We start from the raw sequence: 22,761 nt of genomic DNA on the forward strand, positions 1-22,761 counted from the left end.
AGGAAGTTGCTGCAAGAAAAACTCCGAAGGGGCTTTCTGGACATTAAGGTCAAGATATAAATGTTATGGCAGGTGCTAGGCACTAATGCCACCAACTTTGTGGCTACTTTGGGATGTGAAGGTATTGCATACTGTTAATTGGAACTGTTGGTAAGCTTTGTAGGGATATAGGGAGCTGCCTTACACTGAGTCATACCATCAGTCCATCTGGCTGATTATTGTCGGAGTAGACAGGCAGAAGCTCTTCAGGATTTCAGGCAGGGGGCTTTCAGAATCCCACCTGGAGAGCTGGGGATTGAACCTGGGACATTCTATATGAAGTGTTCAGTTTTTGATATATTTCAAATTAGCAGTTAATTCTTAGTGTTTATGTTGTAGATCTAATTTTTATTATGAGTTTTGGTGATTGTATTAGACTTGTGTGAAGCACTTTGAGCAAAAATGTGTATGGTCATGGGGACACATTTTCAGAGAAGCACAGGAAGCGTTTCTCAAAAACTGACAAAAAGAGTGTGATTCTTGTAAGACCAGAGTATAATTAGCATAGGCAGACTAAAGCCAATAAAGGCTTGAATATAACTTTTTGTTTGCATTGAGCATAGTCAGCTTCAAGTGTTGTATCAAGCTGTTGCTATTGTTACTGTTACTGTTATATTTATTAGACTCTTCCCCTCAGAAAAATGAATCTCAGAGTGACTTACAAAAATGAGTGCACTGCAGTTTTAAGAATATAGACAAAGCAGAACCGGGGTAGAGGAGGGCAAGAAATGAGTGATATGTAAAACAAATCCTATGAGGAAAGAGTGAAGAAGTTGGGTATGTTTAGCCCAGAGAAGACTAAGCAGGTGAAGTATGAGCAAGAGAGAACGTTTTCAAATAGTTTTGGCTCTTAGTGACACAGAAGACAAAGGGCATGACTAGATTGAATGGGCTTAAGTTACGAGAGGGTTAGAGTTGTGCCTGAATGTTAGGAGAGGCTTCTTCACAGAAATAATAGCTCAGTAATGAAATCAATTAGCTGGAGGAATGATGGGCTCTCCGGTGCTGGAGGTCTTAAAGCTGAGACTAGACTTAGACATCTTTTGGGGATGTCTTAAGCTCTAGATTCTCTACGTTGAGCAGAGGATTGGAGTAGGTGACCAGAAGGCCTTCTCCAACTCTTCTACAGCACAGCCTTCCCAAGTTTGATGTCCTCCAGTTGTTTTGGACCACAGGCCTCACTGGCCCTCACCACTGGTCATTCTGCCTGTAAAGTGAAAAAAGGGGAAGACAAAAACAGGTTTCAGTTCTGCCTGTTTTAAAGGCATATTTTCTCACAATCTGTACTTTTCTCTGATATGTACTGGATTGGCGTAATTCTTGCCTATGAGCTGCAGCTCAAACATTTGGTAAAACGTTCAGTGGCTTCTAGATCTATCATTAACTTTTATGTAAATTTATCAACCTGTAATCTGGACAGGGTGAGAAGCGTCCTTGCATAGCTACCTCTAAGAGGATAATTTCTGAGTGTTGCTAGTGAGTTACTTTCACTTGACACAGCAAGTGTATGTCCTTCCTTTGTAGTGACCTCTTCCAGCCCAACATCACTGAAGTAATGTTACACATCTATGGTGCAACCTGAATGGAGTACAGTGTATGGTTCTGGCCACCGTACGTAGTTAAACCATGGGATTCACTCCCACGAGGTAGTGATGGTCATCCACTTGGATGGATTTTAAAAGATTAGACAAATTCAATGGATACGAGCCAGTCCCTTTCTTCTACCTCCACTGCTGGAGATGGTATGTTTCTGAATTCCAGTCGCTGGGAATAGCAACTGGGGAAGAATACTGTTCTCAGCTCCTGCTGATGGGCATTTTGCTGGCCAATGTGTGAACAGGGTTGCATGCAAACCATACATTTGAGCCACATAACTTCTCCCAAGACTCCCGGGATCTGGTGTTACCTCCTTTCAGAGCTACTATTACTAGCACTACAGTTTCCAGGATTCTTGTGGGGGAGAAGAGTCCTAAATGTGCTTTAAATGAACCCCCCCTCCGGGAAGTTCACCAGGTACTTTCATTATACACCTTTAGGCACCAGGCAAAAACGTTCTTTTTTAACCAGGCATTTGTTTGATTTGATTGAACTCCTATGCCCTTTTTAAATGTGTTTTTGGGGGGGGGGGCGTTATTGCGTTGTTCTTTTTATTTTGATTATATATTTTGTGGTTTTATATTTTGATTTTGTTCTGTGAACTGCCCTGAGACCTCCGGATATACAGTGGTATATAAATGCAGTAAATAATAATAATAATAATAATAATAATAATAATAATAATAATAATAATAATAATAATAATAAATAGTTTGTATGCAGCCCAGGATGCTGGTCTAGATGGGCTATTGGCCTGATCCAGCATGCCCTTCTTATGTTCTCATTTATTGCTTTACTTCTTTATAAACATAAAAATAAAGCGAATGCTACCAAACTGACTTTTCGGGTACATTACTGCTGTGGGTCACTGCAAATTACGGATGTGCAATTAGTGTCAGGTGACATGCATACGTATACTGAAAAAAGACTTCTGTTTTCTTGCTATTCCTCTTTCATTGTAGCTCTGCGTCTGTCCCCTTAGCTTCTGTGCCCCCCAAAAGACTATAGGATGCCAGGCAAGAGGGTGATCCCTCTATTTTCTTTACGAGACTAAGCAGGCATAATGACTCTTCAGCCATGCATTCCTGTACAGAGGTTGGGGTGTAAGCAGCAATACAGCATAAAATGATATGCATGGCGGGTGACAGAATCAAATTCTGGGATGTGCTGCCCCTGCTTGAAGTTTTTCAGTGCACTGGCTCATGCAATTTGGGCCTTTGTTTATCTATAGTGGGGCTCTGGCATTTCCCCATCTTAGCATCTCAGACTAACACACTGCCAATCTTGCCCTAGTTTTGTATTTTTTACAAGTTGTAAAACAATGGGATATTTCTGGGATATTTAATTTTATTGTGCAAGTCCTTCATATATATTTCCCCATTGCTTCTCTTGTGGAGATGAGAGAACCTAAAATTGGAAGATAATTTGACTTTTCCTAATTAACAACACTTGTTGTTAAGTATCAACTTGAGTGTTATTAAGTTCATGTTTTGTGTGAAAGATTAGCTTGATTCCTATCTAAGCTGTCTTAGAAAACTGCATTCCTCCTCTTGTCTAAAAGTTAAAATCCATCTGGAAAAGTGCTATGTTGGCATACTAAATATTTCCCCCCTCATTTATGCTGAACATAAACATTCGGGGCATTGGATTGACAGTTATTTTTAGGGCAACTTATTGCTATTTAACTTTTTTTATTACACAGCTGAGCTTTTCATTTTTGCATATCATTACTGTAGTAGCTCTGACTCTAGTGCCTTTTTTATGTACATGTACCACTTCCTAGAGATACCAGCTTTACATTTTCACACACTTGCAGATGTATAACTATTCAGCTTTCTTCCCTTGCATCATGCTAAATCATGGGTTGGGGTTGGGGGGTTTTCTTCTTTTGTACAGCTCAGTTAAGTGAGTGGCTGGTAAACTGAAATGTCACTTGAAAATGAGAGAAGCCTTAGTTTTTGAGCAGCATGTAGAAAGCAGAGTCTCCACACACATAAACAGAGCCCAGGAACCCATAATACAGTGCTGTCAGCATCCAAACTTGCATCCATTTCCAACAAGGTAGCAGCACCCATAGAGCTTTTTGACACCCATCCTTGTTACCACTCCATGGTGTGCCAACAGCAAGTCTCATAATTCCTTCCAGCAGATCCTTTTGTTGTCTGGACCTAAGTAATATGGGAAATGTGCCCCCCCCCCCAATTCCATCATTTTACACAACTTGGGATTCAAAGAGATACCGTTGAAATTCTCAGGGGCTCTAACATTCCTGGAGAAACATTTAACTTTTTCTATTGAATTAAAAAGAAGATTGTCATTTGGCCAGGGGTCCTGTATTTCAAGGGCTTCCTGGGATGGTACCCTCTTTCCATACACCCAATACTGGGCATATGGGATGAGGCAGGCAAAGACAAATTTACCTTCCTGCCTTTTTTGCCTAATTAAGCCAGAGGAAAGCCAAAAGCTGAGCTCCCACTGCCAGCTCATGCCTGCACTGCAGAACGAAGCTTCAAATGCCGCTTGTTGGGCAAGAATGAAATCAGCTTCCTTTCCAGGAACTTTCTACAGGAAAAGAAATGGCTCCCATTTCTTTTTCTGCATAATACACATGGGAAGGAAACAGCATCATATCTCAGAGGTATTTGAGATTTCAGCTCACAGAACATCAGCAAGGTAGCAGTGGCAACTCACCTGCCAGGTGAGAAGAAAGGAAAGAAAGAAAGAAATCACTTGCCAGCCACCTAATCTTTAAAGCCCTAAATGGCCTTGAGAGAGTATACCTGAAGGAGCGTCTCCACCCCTGTTGTTCAGCACGGACACTGAGGTCCAGCTCCAAGGGCCTTCTGGTGGTTCCCTCACTGTGAGAAGTGAAGCTACAGGGAACCAGGCAGAGGGCCTTCTTGGTAGTGGTGCCCTCCCTGATGATATCAAGGAGATACAGAACTACACAACTTTTAGAAGACATCTGAAGGCAGCCTTGTATTGGGAATTTTTAAATGTTTGACACTTTATTATCAGATCCTTTCTTGATCTGTCAGTCATTGAAACAGTTCTGATTTTGGAAACAGGGAAGGTCCGTTGTACCTTTCATTCTCAGTTTCACTAGAGACTGGAAGCTAGGCACTTGTTTTATATGTCTCATTCTCAGTTATTTCCCTTATATATAGATATTTAAGTTAGTGTTTATATATATTGGTTTTTGCTGAGGGAAAGGTGTTTCACTGATCAATAGTTCTGTGCTTGTCTCTATTATCTTCCACTCATTTTCTTGCACACTGATTAAAAAGTGTCTTTTGGTTAAAGTAGGCAACTTTTGAATGTCCACTAGCCACAGAAGGAAACAGAAAGGCAGGTTAGACGCTTTCGGCTAGAGAGATACAAATACTTAAATGCTGAGGAGCTGAGCATTTGTGGCTTCCTGTGTAACATGAAAATAATTTTAAAAGCATAATCGAAGTGCATTGCAGTCTAGAAAAAAACCTAGAGTAGTGGGTGGAGAATAACACAAGCAACAAACCTTATAAGATGGTTTTTTTGGTCTAACCATAGACCAGGGCTGCAGTATGATAAGCAAACATGGACTTTCCTGTAATTCAGCAGCAGTTAGAAAGATTTAAAAGGCAGTTGCACTTGTGGTAGCAAACCTAGCATGTATGTTTGAGCTGTAAGTATATAGTGGTATAGGCAAAAAGTCTCATTTCTGTTGAAATGGGCAGAGCAATGGGTAAGCGTGTGAGCCAGGAAATCCCTGATTCAAATCTCCTCAACTATGAACATGGCCTTAAAAGAGCCACAAGCTCTCATCTCAGCCATACCATCTGCAATATGATAATACAGTGGTGCCTCACAAGACGAAAAGAATCCGTTCTGTGATTCTCTTCGTCTAGCGGTTTTTTCGTCTTGCGAAGCAAGCCCATTGACGGATTAGCGCTATTAGCGCTATTAGCGGCTTTTAGCGGCTTATCTGCTGATCGGATCAGCTGATAAGCGGCTTAGCGGCTTAGAAAAAGGGGGGGAGGGAAAAAAACCAGCAGGAACTCGCAAGACATTGTCGTCTTGCGAAGCAAGCCCATAGGAAATTCGTTTTGCGAAGCACCTCCAAAACGGAAAACTCTTTCGTCTAGCGAGTTTTCCGTCTTGTAAAGCATTCGTCTTGCGGGGCAACACTGTATCTTTAATTCACTGGAATACTTCTTCATATGCCACCCATATAATCCAAGCATCACTTCCACCTGTGTTGAATTAGCCAAGTTAACTTGTGTGTTTTCAGGATTAAATCTCACCTACAACCAAGGGTATCTCAAGAGAAGAAAACAATAAAGGTAATTTGAAGGTTGTACAGTGGTACCTCGGGTAAAGAACTTAACTCGTTCTGGAGGTCCGTTCTTAATGTGAAACTGTTCTTAACCTGAGGTACCACTTTAGCTAATGGGGCCTCCCACTGCCGCCACACCACTGGAGCACGATTTCTGTTCTCATCCTGAAGCAAAGTTCTTAACATGAGGTACTATTTCTGGGTTAGCAGAGTCTGTAACCTGAAGCATCTGTGACCCGAGGTACCACTGTATTTCCCCCCATTCTCTCCCTCCTATTAATAGGGAAATGATTCTGGTCTAGTTGAGTTCATGGCAGTAGGGGCAAACAGATTTGTAGGACAATAGTCAGAACCATGGCTCTTCATCTTCATGGACACAATTCACAGAATGAAGGGTAAAAGCATCACCAAAATATAGATTCTCTGTAGTTTAGCATTGCATCCTTTTGGCTACATATGGGGCTCTCGTTGTGTTGTGTGCATCCCAAAGGTGGCCCTCAAGGTGATATGCTTTAATATGAGGTCACATTTCTTCAGACAATTTCTTCTTTCCTTACAGGTACAAAATAATCACTATAAGGAACTAAGAAGTGAAAGGAAAAAATGGCAAGTGCTAATCCTGTTAGTCACCTCGGCTTTTTCTTTGGCAACATCACACGTGAAGAAGCTGAAGACTACCTGATGCAAGGCGGGCTGAGCAATGGACTGTATCTCCTGCGACAGAGCCGCAACTATCTGGGTAGCTTTGCTTTGTCCATGGTTCACGGTGGTAAAGTTTATCATTACACCATTGAGAGGGAAATGAGTGGTTCTTACGCCATTACAGGAGGAAAGTCCCACAGGAGTCCTATAGAACTCATTAACTACCACTCCGATGAAGTTGATGGTCTTGTTTGCCTGCTCAAGAAACCGTGTCATCGACCACCAGGAGTGGAACCAAAAACAAGCCAGTTTGAGGACTTGAAGGAAAATCTAATTAGGGATTATGTGAAACGAACGTGGAATTTGCATGTAAGTTTAGTTCTCCTGTGTTTTTCTGTTTTGCATTTGACACCTGGTGAGTATGGAGATGTGTGAAGGAGAATAAGAAAAGAAGTGAAACCTCACACTTTTGCAATGGCACCCAAGCACTGTGAGCATAAATGACAAAATTCCCCAGCTAAAGAAAAATACCATTCTTGCCAGCACTATTCAGGCGGGGGTTGGGGTTGGGGTTGGGGTGGAGACTACTTGTAAGTTTTCCAGTTTCAAATTCCATGTAGCGATCAAATTTACTGTCACAAAAGCACAGGGTAGATTTTAGGGTGCTGTGTTTTCTTGCATGGGTCAGTCTTTTATGAAATCTGTTGGATTATTTGGCATTTTATTTTTGCCTTCTAAAATGTGCCTTTTGAAGTATTGTAGCCTATTCTACTACTAATTGTACAGTTTTTAAATAAACAGATATACCAGGGGGTTAGCAAACTTTTTCAGCAGGGGGCCGGCCGACTGTCCCTCAGACCTTGCCGGGGGGGGGGGAGGACTATATTTTGGAGAAAGAAAATGAATGAATTCCTATGCCCCACAGATGCATAGATGCAGATGCATAGATGCAAATGACCCAGAGATGCATTTTTTTAAAAAAGCACACATTCTACTCATGTAAAACACGCTGATTCCTGGACCGTCCGCGGGCCAGATTTAGAAGGTGATTGGGCTGGATCCGGCCCCCGGGCCTTAGTTTGCCTACCCATGAGATATACAGAAAAAAAGTGCTTTGCTTAATATAGCTTAAAATGTTGTTGGGCTAAACATGCCTACCTGCCAAACACACACACACACACACTGGCAAAATACTCTGGATATGCCCAGCACCTAGCTCAACTTCTGGAACTGCTTATTTTGTATTCTTACAACTTTCCCCCATTTCCCCCTACTGTGCAGGGCCATGCCCTTGAGCAAGCGATTATTAGTCAGAAACCACAGTTAGAGAAATTGATTGCTACAACAGCACATTTGAGAATGCCTTGGTTCCATGGGATAATAACTCGGGAGGAATCAGAACAGCGTGTTCTTCTGGGCACAAGGACCAATGGGAAATTTTTGTAAGTAAACATGTTTTTCTTGCAATTTCTAGAGGCTTAATGCCGATAACCTGAACTGCAGTAGGAAGACTAAGTAGTAGAGTCATTATTTCTAACAATACCAAAGTTTGCCAAGTATGTTTATCTTTACTCATCTATATTTCCATCTGGCCTTGCCTTCCTGGAAGCAGCATTTATGGCTTATTTGCCGAGACATTGTAAGTTATTTATGAAATATTGAATTGACTCCTCTTTTTCCTTGTTATGGATATGGGATAGTGTTTTTCAAGACAGCATTGTTAAGCTAACAGTGGATTATACTTTAACTGTTATTAACCAACTTTATAACTATTTTTCTATGAGAGGCAATGGTGATGTGGTGTTCTTCAGCACACTGGAAACATTAATTGTCCCAAGCACATTCCACTGTTTTATTATCTCAAGTACTAATCCCTGTTGGTTGTTGAGTATATTCAAACCCAATGATCTTGGTGTAAGATTGTTGATTTGACTGTGTGCAAACCCAAATTTTATAAAGACAGAGATAACTTACCTAAGCCTACTAAAAAATCAGAATTTACTGCTCTGGAAAATACTCTTTGGTCGCTACCACACTGTTGCTCATGACAGGCATTAAAGGCCGTGGATTTCTTTGCGGTGGAACAAATTAACTGAATCCCCATCCCATATTTCATTCACATTTTATATTTTGGGGTTTCTCTCCTCTTTTATCTGACTATGTCCTGTAATAACAACATTTGTAACGCCTTTATTTCTGGTTGCCTTTATTTCTGTTAACAGCTACGTAATCTATTTATAGATAGGCCAAGAAGTGCACAGTGTTCTAGTAATTCAGGAACTGGAAAATCCAACTCACCCATGTAGCTTGGACTAGGCAAAATCACATTAGTTGTTCTGCCTCTCTCCCCACTACCACCCTAGGCTGTGGCATAAAAGAAGTATGATAAGCCAATAGATTTGCTCTTCCTACCACATTACATCTGTCCTTCACTTTGGAAGCCAGTTGTTTTTAAAATGAAGGACTACTGTAGTAGACAAAAATGGAAATCCTGAATTTTAAGGGTGTGATGTTTTCTGTAAAAAATAAAATCAAGCCACACTTGGAGGGACCTTTGTGTAACTTGCAGGGAAGTGAGAACTTGTAGATGTTAGTGCCTGTTAATAATAATAATAATAATAATAATAATAATAATAATAAATTTATTATTTATACCCCACCACTCTGGGCGGCTCCCAACCGAATATTAAAAACACGATAAAACATCAAACATTTAAAACTTCCCAAGGAATATTAAGGAGCTAGGAAGGTATTTGTTTTATGACAGAGTAATATTCTGAAATAATTATTATTTTATAATAATTGGGATTATTATGAGAATTAAGGAACCCAATAATCCTTACTAAATGGACTAGGTAACTGCACCAGTCAATTCACATGGCTGTTTTTCTGGATACTGCTCAGTCTGTCGAATCTCAGTTGGGAAAACAGCTGTACTTTGGCTACTAGTTTGGGGTCTGGGGGTGGGTGGATAGTATGCCACCATTGTCTCCAGCAGCTGTTAGACAAGTTGTGGGTGACAAACGTAACTCTGAAGACCATAGAAAACATGATGAGAGCTTTACACAGCTAATAACAGTGGAGAAGAATTAGCCTCATATTTGTTTACGTAAGAATGACTCTCTGCAGTTTGAAAATTGTTCCTTTGTTTATTTATTTATTTTCTTTGCAGAATCAGGGAAAAGGAGAATCAGGGATCCTATGCTCTCTGTCTGCTCAATGAAGGAAAGGTGGTACATTATCGTATAGAGAAGTACAAGAGGGGGAAACTCTCAATCCCAGAGGGAAAGAAATTTGATACACTCTGCCAGGTTTGTCAAGTGTCACTCGCTGAGCTGTCTGTTATGTCTGCATATTGACAGCATAGACAACAGGAGTTTTGCTTTGCTGTGGGTCTATAGATTAAATGTGTTATGCAAAATCACATATTTTCCTGTTTTCCATTGTGGGCAAAAGTATGGGAGGATAATGCTTACTTTGGTTAATATGAGCTGTTTAGATTTTCCTTAGAAAAAAATAGGTTAATTTGGGCTACGGTTGTTGTTGAGCAAATTGCAGGAAATCCCAAATCATCTATGATTCTATGACTCGATGGCCCTTGTGGTCTCTTCCAACTCTATGAAAGTATTTATTCATGAAAATAGCAGAGTTATAGAAAGACAGTGAAATTCCATTTTTGTTATGCCCTCTCTGAAACACTATGTGCCATAAGGGAATATAAATTTAGGATTGCATTATGAGACATCTGTTGTTGCCTTTCTTCCCCCCCCCCCTCTGTTTTGAATCAATACAAATAACAAAAGACTCTCAAATTGGCAGAAATGTGCTCTTTTTGAATGCAGTTTTGTTACAAGTATGAATTCAAGATTTTCAGGATATTATACATGTACTTGGTATTAGTTCAGTGTACATTGGGCTTGGATCCATGATGCTTGAGTCAGTGTGTAGAGTCTGCCATTATTTTCAGGTGAGTTTTCTACGAAGGAGTAGCAACAGCAAATGCATGAGTGATTTGTACACTCAGTTTTCATAATTCTAGTGTATCATGGGAAAGGCAAAATGGTGCCTGTTTCCCTACGGCAGTGATGGCCAAACTTGGCCCTCCATCTGTTTTGGGACTACAGTTCCCATCATCCCTGACGACTGGTCCTGTTAGCTGGGGATGATGGGAGTTGTAGTCCCCAAACATCTGGAGGGCCAACTTTGGCCATCACTGCCCTAAGGGAATGTGTGAACTTTGAACCTTTTTTTGAGCATACACATCTTTCTGCTGGGGAGGTGTGCAAGTTCTTTCTTACGTGTTAATATACAAGCACCAAAAGAGAATGTACATTAGTTGAACATTTTCCATTAACACTTCTTTTTAATTGAGGAAACCACCCTCGGTCTTGGCTCCCAATTATTATGAATAATAGTAGTATTCATTAATGAAATGTTCAGTGTTGCACTTTGCAAAGAATAGTGGTCCTACCAACTGTGGTCAAAAGCAGGGGAAATTGTCAAGTCTTTTGCTCTGTAAACCTGGTTCTTTAATTCTAATGTGGTTGGAGAAGATGGATAAAGTGTTGTGAAATAGTGAGAGAAATGAGCTCTGCACATGTCCAGAGGAACATTCATAAGTTATAGGGCTGAGGGTATTTGAAGACATGGTTGAGACCTAATGAGTCCTAGAACATACGAGATACTGCATAGTACTCTATTGTTCTCTGTTATTGGGCTGTCTGTATGAAAGAGAGGGAGAGGGAGGGGTTTGAATTTCTGAAGTGGCACAGGCATGATAAGGACTGAATTTTGAATCCAAAGTACATACCACTTGCTTTTGCATCACTGTAAGCAAGACGTAACATATGTGTTTGGAAGTTAAATGTGACATTTTTTGAGTGGAGATACTCAGTACCTCACATGTAGGATATACAGTGGTGCCCCGCAAGACGAATGCCTCGCAGGACGAAAAACTCGCTAGACGAAAGGGTTTTGCGGTTTTTGAGCTGCTTCGCAAGTCAAATTTCCCTATGGGCTTGCTTCACAAGACGAAAACGTCTTGCAAGTTTGTTTCCTTTTTCTTAACACCGTTAATACAGTTGCGACTTGACTTCGAGGAGCAACTCATAGAACGCGGTGTGGTAGCATTTTTTGAGGTTTTTGGTGATTTTTTAAGCTTTTCCAAAACTTTTCCGACACCGTGCTTCGCAAGACGAAAAATTCGCTAGACGAAAAAACTCGCGGAACGAATTAATTTCGTCCTGCGAGGCACCACTGTATCTGTGTTTGCAGAGCAGGGCCAGGCCTCAATATCACCCTTCTCATCTGATCTTATTCTGCAACAACCATTGCAGTGCACAAGACACTACTCATATAGGGTCTACATGAAGTCGGGATACCCAGTTGCACAGGGGCCCCAAACATGGAAAGCCCTGCAAGTGAATAGTGGTCATGCATTTGAATTTTTCAGCAGGCAGTGCACACAAGATAGATTTGTTGCAGAAAAAAGACCTGGGGGCTTGGCTAAAATTGCTGCCACACACCATCATCAAAACAGGTATGGTCTACATGCAGGCAACGTGTGAACAGGGCTACTGTGGACATTGTCATGTTTGAAGTATGGCATGGGATCCTTAGCTAATGAGTGCTAATCGGTGACCCAATTGTGTCCTTCCTGCAAAATGAACTCTTTTCCAGGGGGCACAGCTAGAATCTCTTCACAAAGGTCTCCATTCACATAAATTCTTCTGTGGCTCATGGTAAAATCTCCTGGCCACCCCTACGCTACAGTATTTTGCTCACCACAAAATTGACCTAAGGGGAGCAGGTACCTACGATAACTTAATGACTAATGGCTAATGAGTAAGTGGAGCTGCCTGGGGATAAAATTACTGGCTTCAGAAGTGGGGAAACAAAATGAAATGTTTGAACCTGGGGACCAGAGAACCCATAGAGGGCAGCAGGACAGGTGGCTGGATTTTATATATTAACTAGAAATGAGTAGCTAAATGTCTGGCCCTAAGCCACTGTAGCAGTTCAGTAGCTTGTTATTTCTCCTTCCTTCTAGTCTATTCTTTCTTATTTGTTTTCTTCTCATGATAGCTAGTGGAACATTATTCCTACAAAGCAGATGGACTTCTAAGAATCATCACAGATCCAGTTCCAAATCCTAACTTGAAAAATGGTGAGTGACTGGGTTTATTTTTAAAATGTAGAATTTGAGTCCCCATGGTGGTGTACATGAAAATCATCCATAAAATTATAAGAGCGTAAAATACATAACTGAATCCAAGAAATTTTCTAAAAACACTTGGTAAATCAAAAAATGTTTACAGCAGGTTGATAGGATATTGGAATTGTGGGTACCTGTATGATTCCAGTAGGAACAGTGTCCCAAATTACTGGTGCCGCTACACAAAAAGTCTTAGTAAATGCGGAAGCTGAAAGAATATAAAAACTGTGGGACTGTCAGGAGGACTTCTCCATATGATTGCAGTTTTTGATCCGTGTATACTCATTCATTTAGCCTTTATTGGCATATGATTGATCTGTGTATAAGGGACAAGGAGGTCAGGCCATTGGTCAGTCTAGCTCATTGTTGTCCGCAGTGGCTCTCCTGAGTTTCAAACAGATTTGCAGCCATAGGTTGCCCAATCTTACATTACCTGTAGCAGTGCAAATGTGTAAAGCAGCAACACGCTGTGTTAAGCAAGTGGGCCAGGGCTTTCTCGGAATCTCTTCCAAATTCCCTTTTAGTGCTGTGCCTTGCATCAGGGACACCCTTTCAAGTCTTGGAGCTTAATAACAGCATAGCATAGCATGGATAGTTGCTGGCATCCATCGGTCTCCATGAGTGAAGTCAAACTGCTGTGTTTGTAGCACGGAAGGGACCTCCTGGTGGCACAAGCCTGGGCAGTGTGTCTGGAGGTCCTGGGCTTCCCAGATGACAAGACCGCCCTCTCAGCCTTGCTGATTTAGTCCAAAGGAAAGCAGAGCAATACGTTTGATACCAGCTTGGCTGCAGAAGTTGCCAAAAGAAGGCATACAAGGTGCCATCCAATTTCCTTAGGGACTCCACTCTGAATTTGTGTATGGTTTACTCCTTAGCCTTTTCTTCGAGTAAGACTATATTTATCAGGTTGCTGCAACCTCAGAGTCACTTGGGGCTCACCCAAAATTCCTTTTGCGTCATGCTGGTACTGGTCTGTGCTTTAAAGCTCCATGTCCCGGCACTTTCCCCAGGGAAGACCCGTATTTTGCCATCTTCTCTGGGGAAGGGCCATAGCCCAGTGGTAGAGCATGCAGAAGGTTACTTGTTCAGTCCCTGGCATGTTCAATCCAGGGAGAGACCCTTCTCTGAAACACTGGGGAGCCACAGCTAATCGATGTAAGATGACCCTGAGCTGGGTGCAGCTGTGCTCTGAGTAGGTATAAGGCTGATTCCTGTGTTCATTTCTTGTTAGTTCAGTAATTTCATATGCCACAGCTACACTGATGTTTGCATATTTATTCCCTTGAGAGTGTTCTTCTCCTGTCTCCCCCCCCCCCCCAGAAATGTATTTTGATAAAAGCAGCAATAGTAATTAGTGTACCTCATTATCTTAGGCGTATTCACCCCACCGGATCACACGCCTAATTTCAGCAAGGTAAGAAAATTGTTCTGATGAAAAGCATTTATGGTGGTTTTTAATAATAAAATAAAGTTCAAGGATGGTTAATTTTCACTTTTTGAGTTTCTTAATATATGAACATTTGCTATAATTTTCAGATATTAGCGTGTCTGTTTTACATGCAATAGCATTAGACATTATGTGGATTACTTTTTTTGCTCCAGCTTTTAATTCTTCATAAGAAGTATTTTGGGGTGAAAATATCATGTATTCCAGTCTGCAGTGGGTGGACTCCAGTTGGTGTTGTTCCACAGTAGAAAGTATGGGAATTACTCCAAACTTCCAGAGCAGGTTAGGGAAGGGCATTGGGAAGAACCACCAAGATAAATCTTCTTTCCTGTGCTGTTGACCGAGCTATATCTTGCATCCATGGAGTGGCACCAATTGGCTTCTACTCTTGTTTCACTTTGTACAGTGTATGTTGTATTCTCTGCCACAACAGTCCAAATTTGGATATGAGAAAATACAATTATAAAATCACAATAATTTAAATTAAGATGTTCTGCGTGTATTTGCTTGCTCTGCAATCATTGTTCTTCCAAAAATTTGGTTATACAAGGGATTTGAATGTGTTGACAAGGACTAGAGTAGATAGTGAGAGAAAGCAAGATAGGAGAACTGGGTGGAGGAAAAATAATGGGAACGTTTGGTATAGAAGCAAGGACATAAAAGCCATTTGAAGAGTGAATGACAGGAACCAGAACACGAGAAATGAAAACTCATGGTCTCAAGCACTGAGCCCTTTTGAAAATTCTTGCTCTGTCTTGTATGATAAAGCTTTTCTTATCAACGTTCGTCTCAGGGCTGAAGGAGGCAAAGCATTGACTTCAGACTGAATGGAGATGCATTTTAAAAGTTTGTTCACTTATTCAAATTGCCACACCCCTTCTCCCTCCTTTACACCCAACCCATGGGTGGTTGCTTGAAACACAGCTGTGCTTCTAGCATCTTTTACAATACAAACCCTCACTTGTTGCAGTTTAGCATGATACGGTGATAACTCCTGCATGCATGCAGGAGGACAAATACATTGTACAAACAGATTGCAAAGTGGAGCAGTCTCTTTTGAGTTGGGTTTGAAGCAACCACTGACATGCTTACATGGATGAACTGGGCTGAAGAGTTTGAAGGTGTTTTTCGTTTTTTTTAAAAAAGAAATATTTGGTTTACAGTCTGGCAGTGCATATTATAAAGGATGTGTACAGGGCAAAAGTGAAGGTCCTTGTATGTGAATCCTGGCTAAAAATGCAAAAGTTTGCAACCAAGTCCTATTCTCAGTAGAAAGTTTGGAAACCACTATTGTAGATGACTAAAGAAAATAAATGTGTGTGTGAAATATTTCTTACTTTTTCTGATACACTTATTTATGCTTTTGATATCCTTTACGGTTTCTAGACTTGGTCAACAGGTGGAATTTTCACCAGAATCAAGTCATACACTTTCCCAAAGCCGGGAAGCAAAAAGGTGCATAAACATGGTGTTTTGTAAATTTGCAAATGTGTGGAAGGACTTACTCTCATGAAGCTCACTTACAGCTCTTTTCAATGATTTGGCTCCATGCCTTGCTGCTAATGCTCTGCGCACATTTGGCAACTTTCTTCAGCTTCTACTTCTGGCCTAATATAATTAACCCATGGCTCAAATTTAGCTATGTAAAAGAAGTGATTGCATTTTATTTGTTGCCAACATGCTGTGCCATAATATTCATAACTGTAATAATGAGATCAGTTTGGTAGAATGGAGTTGAAAATAAGCTAGTATCACATCTTTGAAAACAGCCTTTATGTTTCAGTGAAACAATATTTATAGTTTTGTTTTAAATCTTAGTTTTTGATCTTAGTTTTTGTGTGAGTTATCTCTCTCTGAAACATGGGAAATGTGGAAAACAACTGTCCCTGCTTCTTTAGAGAAGATATTCCACCCCTCTGTTCTTCTACCTCCACCCCAGGTTTGGGGGCTAGTGCCACTATTGTACCAGCTAATAACATGAAAGCTAGCACTGAGCATATGTACTCTCCTGCCCCCACCCCACCCTACCCAATTCCAAGACCTATGCATTTTAGACACAATGATTGCTGGAAAAAGCAAAAGCCAATCACAGTGGCTGCGAGCTGAAATTAATCCTTAATTCTCCTGGAAAAAGGTTTATTTGAGGACAAATGGATGAATGGTGCCCATTTGTATATTACATTACAAATAAAATATTAATAAAAATACTTCCTAATTTGTGGAGCAGATTGGCACATGCCTGCTTCTTTCCCATAACGGTGGGTCAGATCAATTCTCTGTGTGAATTTTCATGTCTGTCTCCTTCATGCTAGTCCTAATGAATTCTGATATGAACAAACGTCGTATTTAAAAGTAAATCTCCAAACATTTAAACTGGTTTAGCCCTACTTAGTTGGCAAAAAGACGTGGCTTAGGATAAAATTTTAAAATATTGAGAGGACAGTTCCTGTCTTGGTGTTTTTCTTTTTTGTTGAAAGTCAAGAGTTTGCATCTTCCCTAGCAAGTGCAAGTACCAAAGTATGAAACATATGTGTCAGTTGGGAACCTCATATCTATGTTTTGCTCACTACTTATCCCCTTTAAATATATTGCTCCAGTGTCTCAGAAACAATTTCCCACTTCCATATATTAACAGGATACACAAGAAATAATATATGCTTGCACTCTTTATAGTTATTCCAGAAGGTGTGCACTTGTACTATAGTGTTTAGAGACTTACTTCTGAGTAAAAATGTTTAGGATACAATTGCTTGCTTTGCAGAGAGAATAGAGTTGATTTGTCTGATGACATGACTTCCCTTTAAATCAGTCTTATCTTAAACACTACATTTTTTCTTCACCCAGGCATCTTTAATAGTGTTACTGATTGGTAGAGATGCAGGAATCTAAACAAGAGTAAGGCTGATAGACAACACCAAAATTATTTTCCGGATCTCTGTTTCTTTGCAAGTTACACTGAGTGACACAAGCCCTGGACTCATTCCGCTGCAATCCCATCAAAATTTACAGAGTAAATATTTAAAAGATCAGCTCAACAACCTTAACAGCAGAAAGGCCCAGGGTGTACATGTTGCTTTTAAACATAGATGTGGCGCTGGGTCCCACAATGCATTTATTTTCCCATACACCAGCCTTTGGCAACCTGGTGACTTCCAGATGTTTTGGACTACAGTTCTCATCAGCCCCAGCCAGGACAGCCATGCTGGCTGGGCTGATGACAGTTGTGGACCAAAACATCTGGAGGGCACCAGGTTGGCAAAGTGTGCTTGCTGTACACAATCTACCCACAGGTATTCCTGGCTCAAGAATGCATTGACCTTTAATGGGAGAAAACTAGGTAAACACAGATACAGGTGGCAGAACTTTTCCAGACACCAGAACTCTAGGAATTTCACCTGTTTGACCTGAGTGCCCTCCAACTGTCAGCACTAGTTGCAGACAGAATAAAATGTAAGGTGTGTTTCAGTCATTTAGTATTGCCCTTTTGTTGACTTACACTGAAAAGGGCCAGCGACATAGATGAGTGAGTTCTCTGCACAATGGCAAACATCTGGAGAGGGTGGAAATGGTTTGTGGGATGAACCTATGTCTGCCACTTTCATTTCAAATGTTGGTAAATGTGTCAACCTGGGCTCACTCTCAAGCTTCCCGATTCAGAGTTTGCGGGAGACCTGTTTATATGCTGCATATGCCATCAAAGGGAATCCATGAAAAGCATAGTACTGATTGGAAGAATAAGACTGAGCAGCTCCAGATTAAGCAGGTGTAGGTTTTTTGAAAAAGACCAACTTTATTTGCTATTGAGTTCTCATTTGAACACAAAGCCATTAGTTCAGGCATAGGCAAACTCGGCCCTCCAAATGTTTTGGGACTACAACTCCCATCATCCCTAGCTAACAGGACCAGTGGTCAGGGGTGATGGGGGTTGTAGTCCCAAAACATCTGGAGGGCCGAGTTTGGGGATGCCTGCATTAGTTAATTCCCTCATCAGGAAGTTCTCCGAAATACTTGCCAGAATCCTTTTCTGCTTTAGCAGCATGTCTCTTACCTTGCTGACACAGATATGCAAGAAACAATCTGAAGATTTAGGTAAGCTTCGCTCGCTTTCTTTACTCATGCTTTCATTGCCTACATCTTTCATTGCTTAATTTTTCTTATCATGCTCTCTTTAATACCCCAAATATGTACTAATGGAAAAATCTGTTTGTGTGCCACAGCCACCTTTACCTGTCCGGAATGATGATTCTGGATTACCTTTTAGAACATCAACAACATCATTACCATCTGCCGCTTTCTCAGATAACCCTTATGGGCCACCACGTGTAAAGCAAGGTAGGCAATTGAAATCAGTTCTCTTTTGATAATAGTTGTTCCCCAAGTTTCCTTCTTATTTTGCACTGGACAGACTTTTCTGTAGAATATTTGAGGCACTAAACATGGAGAGTGATAGAACCCTGAATAATTGTGACCATTCATAATACAGAAACCTTTTTTTGAAAGAAAGAAAAAATCCTGGAAACGCTTTTCCTATTTAGAACAAGTACCGTATTTTTCCGTCTATAAGACGCCCCCATGTATAAGATGCCCCCTATTTTGGGGGATTCAGATTTAACCCAGCGGAAAACCTAGTCTTATACACAGAAAAATACGGTATATTTGTCACCAATCTACATCTTTGCAGCTATCTGTACTTACTTACTGAGAAAATTCATTAACAACTTGATCAAAAGGATCTCCAAGCAGTTTACAAATTGAAATTGTAAGATTTGTAAGGTGATTCTAAGTACCGCTACTTTCAGATGCTGATATTTCTGGAGAGAAATAAGAGCAACTTGAAATTCATGCAATTGACCCGGTAGTTCAGAGAGAAACTGAGAAATGTCCTGTTTCAATTTGGTACAGCCCTTGTCACTGGCGAGGGCTGGGACCCATGGAAAGGCATTTCTTTTCTCTTCTAAACTGTAAATAAATTCCAGTTTAGCAATGTTTAGCAAGGGTGTGAGAGAGAGTATGCTACTTGAAAAGGTACAGAGCATTTTGAGTGAAACCCAGCTCCTCTCAGAACCCCTTCTGTTGAGAAAAGTACAAAACCCCATGATGCCAGTGTGAATTTTTAGGAAAGCCATTATTTAGATGAAAGCCAAACAGGTGCCTGTTAAGCAGCACAGCAGGGGGAGATTGGAGAGAAAAGCTGACAAATGGGAACTGAAGGTGGGATAAGGTAGGAGTTAGTCGGCAATGGAAGTGCAGCTAAATTGAGTCTGGGAGGAGGACTTGACATAAAAGTCTTTGCTGCAGAACTGGATATCAATGAGGGAAGTCCGGAAATGAAAGAGGCTTGCCAAAATAGTGGTAGGGATTGTTGCTAGCATATTGCACCACATAGGAGGTGAAATGGATGAGAAAGCAGGCAGAGTACTAACATTTGACAGGCAGGGAGCACAGAAACATTTGTGTGCCAGAAAAAGCTAAACCTGTTCTGCTGTTCAACACCCAGGTGATCAGAGGTTGCCCATGGACACAGAGGTCTACGAGAGTCCATATGCAGACCCAGAAGAGATAAAAACTAAAAATGTCACCCTGGACCGAAATCTACTGGTCCTGGAAGACCATGAACTCGGTTCTGGTAATTTTGGCACTGTGAAAAAAGGCACCTATGAAATGAAAAAGTAAGTTTTGAAATGCTGTCATCTTACCATCCTTCCCTCTTGACTTATTTTATTTTATTTGTCCTATTCCTTTGATGATACCGCTGTTCTTAAGCCCTGGACTAGACTTCCTTTGCCTCAATCAATAGAAACCCATGAGAGAGAGAGAAGGACCTGCCCTGCCTTCTTATATCAGTAGAGGGATGCAGGTGGTGCTGTGGTCTAAACCACTGAGCCTCTTGGGCTTGCCGATCAGAAGGTCGGCAGTTCGAATCCCCGTGATGGGGTGAGCTCCTGTTGCTCTGTCCCAGCTCCTGCCAACCTAGCAGTTCAAAAGCACGCCAGTACAAGTAGATAAATAGGTACCGCTGTGGTGGGATGGTAAATGGTGTTATGTGCGTTCTGGTTTCCGTCACGGTGTCCCATTGAGCCAGAAGTGGTTTCGTCATGGTGGCCACATGACCCGGAAAGCTGTCTGTGGACAAATGTCAGCTCCCTCGGCCTGAAAGCAAGATGAGCGCTGCAACCCCATAGTCACCATTTGACTGGACTTAACCACCCAGGGTTCCTTTACCTTTTACCTTTACCTGTATCAGTAGTACAGGTGTCCAGGATGGAGTGGGGTATGGCAGCCTGCTCAGGGGGGAGCTCCAGGTTAGCTTCCCGAAGGTGTGTGTACTGACACCACCATCTCAGAGCTCCCTTGAACTCACCTACACCCCGTTGCAGCAAGCAGAAGGACTTCCAGTGCCAAGACGGTAACACTGCCATGCCTCCATCATGTGCACAGCCTACCCCAACTGTTGCCCTCTGGATATTTTAGACAACACCTCCCATAAGCCTTGCCTGCTGCAGATCACCAGGTTAGAGAAGATGATTTGGTACCAGAGTATGTTCCATAAAATAACTATGATTTATTTTTCTACAATCCACAATGTTTTATTTTGGGGTGGCCTTTTTAACGTTAAGGGTATATTAAAGTCCTTTTCACTCAGTAATTTTAAAAAGTGAAAGCTTTTAATGTGTGATCCCATGCATTGTTTTCCCTAAAGAAAATCAGTAGTTAGTTTGCATAGATTCTCTACCTCAGTGACAAAAGAAGGCACATATTTGTATACATTTTGTATCATGTACAAATTTTATCCTTTGTTGGGGGTAAGGTGGATGGATGAACCAGGCCACACACAATTAATAAAATGTCTAACCTGTATCTTATGTGAACTAGAGGAGCTTTCCCCATACAGTGGTGCCTCGCAAGATGAAAAGAATCCGTTCCGCGAGTCTCTTCGTCTTGCGGTTTTTTCGTCTTGCGAAGGAAGCCCATTAGCGGATTAGCGCTATTAGCGGCTTAGCGGATCAGCTGATAAGCGGCTTAGCGGATCAGCTGATAAGCGGCTTAGCAGATCAGCTGTTAAGCGGCTTAGCGGATCAGCTGATAAGCGGCTTAGCGGATCAGCTGATAAGCGGCTTAGCGGATCAGCTGATTAGCGGATCAGCTGATAAGCGGCTTAGCGGATCAGCTGATAAGCGGCTTAGCGGATCAGCTGATAAGCGGCTTAGCGGCTTAGGATCAGCTGATAAGCGGCTTAGCGGCTTAGGATCAGCTGATAAGCGGCTTAGCGGCTTGGGGAAAAGGGGGGGGTTCCCCGCAGGAACTCACAAGACATTTTCGTCTTGCGAAGCAAGCCCATAGGAAATTCGTTTTGCGAAGCACCTCCAAAACGGAAAACCCTTTTGTCTAGCGGGTTTTCCGTCTTGCGAGGCATTCGTCTTGTGGGGCACCACTGTAATTGTATTACCATACTAAAAAAAAGACTTCACTTGCTGAATTTCTGCCTGCTTTTAAAGGCACAAGAACCTTGCTGTCTCCTAACTCCATTGGGATGTGTTCTCAAAAGATTCATTTGTCGAAACAGACTAACAAACAGTGTTCCGTCGTGTGTGTGTTGCTCATTGCCCTATTCATGTCGTGTTTATTTCCTTTTAAATACGCTTCTTGAATACAATACAGTATGTTTTCATAACTTTGGGTCTTTGACCTGTTTTGATACATAAGCACCAAACAGCAAAGCTTTCCTTTTCTTCTTTGACAACAAGAACTTGTGCCTTTGACCAGAATATATCGATTTAAGTGCTTATACCACCAACAACAATCCACCCCAAGAATGCTCCCTTTTTCCCATCAGTGGGAAAGAAATCAATTAACCTTCATCCATATTTGTGCCCGTATATTTAGCTTCATAGCTTTTGCTTTAGAAGGACTTATAGTGCATGAATTATGCAATGTTGCCTGTTCCTCCTCTGTGGTGTTGCACGCAGCCGCATTTGGAAGCAGAAACTGGATAGATTGAGCACATGGCAAACAGACAAGAATACTTTGAGCACTGCATATAATGTAGGCTTTCTGGTGGTTTCTTTTCAGGGGAAAGAAGACAGTGGCTGTGAAAATTCTCAAGAACGAAAGCAACGACCCCTCCTTAAAAGATGAACTGCTGAGAGAAGCAAATGTTATGCAACAACTGGATAACCCATATATTGTCCGGATGATAGGCATATGTGAGGCCGAGTCCTGGATGCTGGTAATGGAAATGGCTGAACTTGGCCCCTTGAATAAATATCTGATAAAACACAGGTAAATTATTTATTGAATTATTGTGTGTTAATAGGCAAAACTGATGGACTAATCACTAGCTGAGTAGTTCTCCAAAGTTTTGTTTTTTCCAAGAGCACATTTACTACTGGTTTGTAAAAAAATAAGTTCTACTTTCCCGCTACATTTGTGAAATTCATTCAAAAGGTGAAGATGTCCTCTAAAAGAGTTGAGTGCATCGTTCCTGTTTGTTCTCCAGTATGGGTCCCT

The 22,761-nt window shown here is 41.3% G+C and overlaps 1 protein-coding gene across 6 annotated transcripts in view; it reads left to right on the forward strand.

The window, feature by feature from the left end:
- Positions 1-22,761, forward strand: part of SYK (spleen associated tyrosine kinase) — a 38,653-nt gene that overhangs the window by 10,333 nt on the left and 5,559 nt on the right. For 3 of the 6 annotated variants that reach the window (XR_014516932.1, XM_083464904.1, XM_083464905.1), the window contains exons 2-10: positions 6,510-6,961; positions 7,874-8,034; positions 9,765-9,903; positions 12,677-12,758; positions 14,180-14,220; positions 15,640-15,708; positions 18,471-18,585; positions 19,751-19,922; positions 22,324-22,533. Coding sequence is in view for 4 of the 6 variants with exons in the window: in XM_083464904.1 (XP_083321030.1) it covers positions 6,554-6,961; positions 7,874-8,034; positions 9,765-9,903; positions 12,677-12,758; positions 14,180-14,220; positions 15,640-15,708; positions 18,471-18,585; positions 19,751-19,922; positions 22,324-22,533 (1,397 nt within the window). In the remaining 2 variants the exon portion in view is untranslated. The remainder of the gene's footprint in view (positions 1-6,509; positions 6,962-7,873; positions 8,035-9,764; positions 9,904-12,676; positions 12,759-14,179; positions 14,221-15,639; positions 15,709-18,470; positions 18,586-19,750; positions 19,923-22,323; positions 22,534-22,761) is intronic. The other 3 variants (XR_014516933.1, XM_083464906.1, XM_083464907.1) reach the window with 1 other exon arrangement.

This window comes from Podarcis liolepis (assembly GCF_965112155.1).
Source record: "Podarcis liolepis genome assembly, chromosome: 11".
NCBI lineage: Eukaryota > Metazoa > Chordata > Lepidosauria > Squamata > Lacertidae > Podarcis > Podarcis liolepis.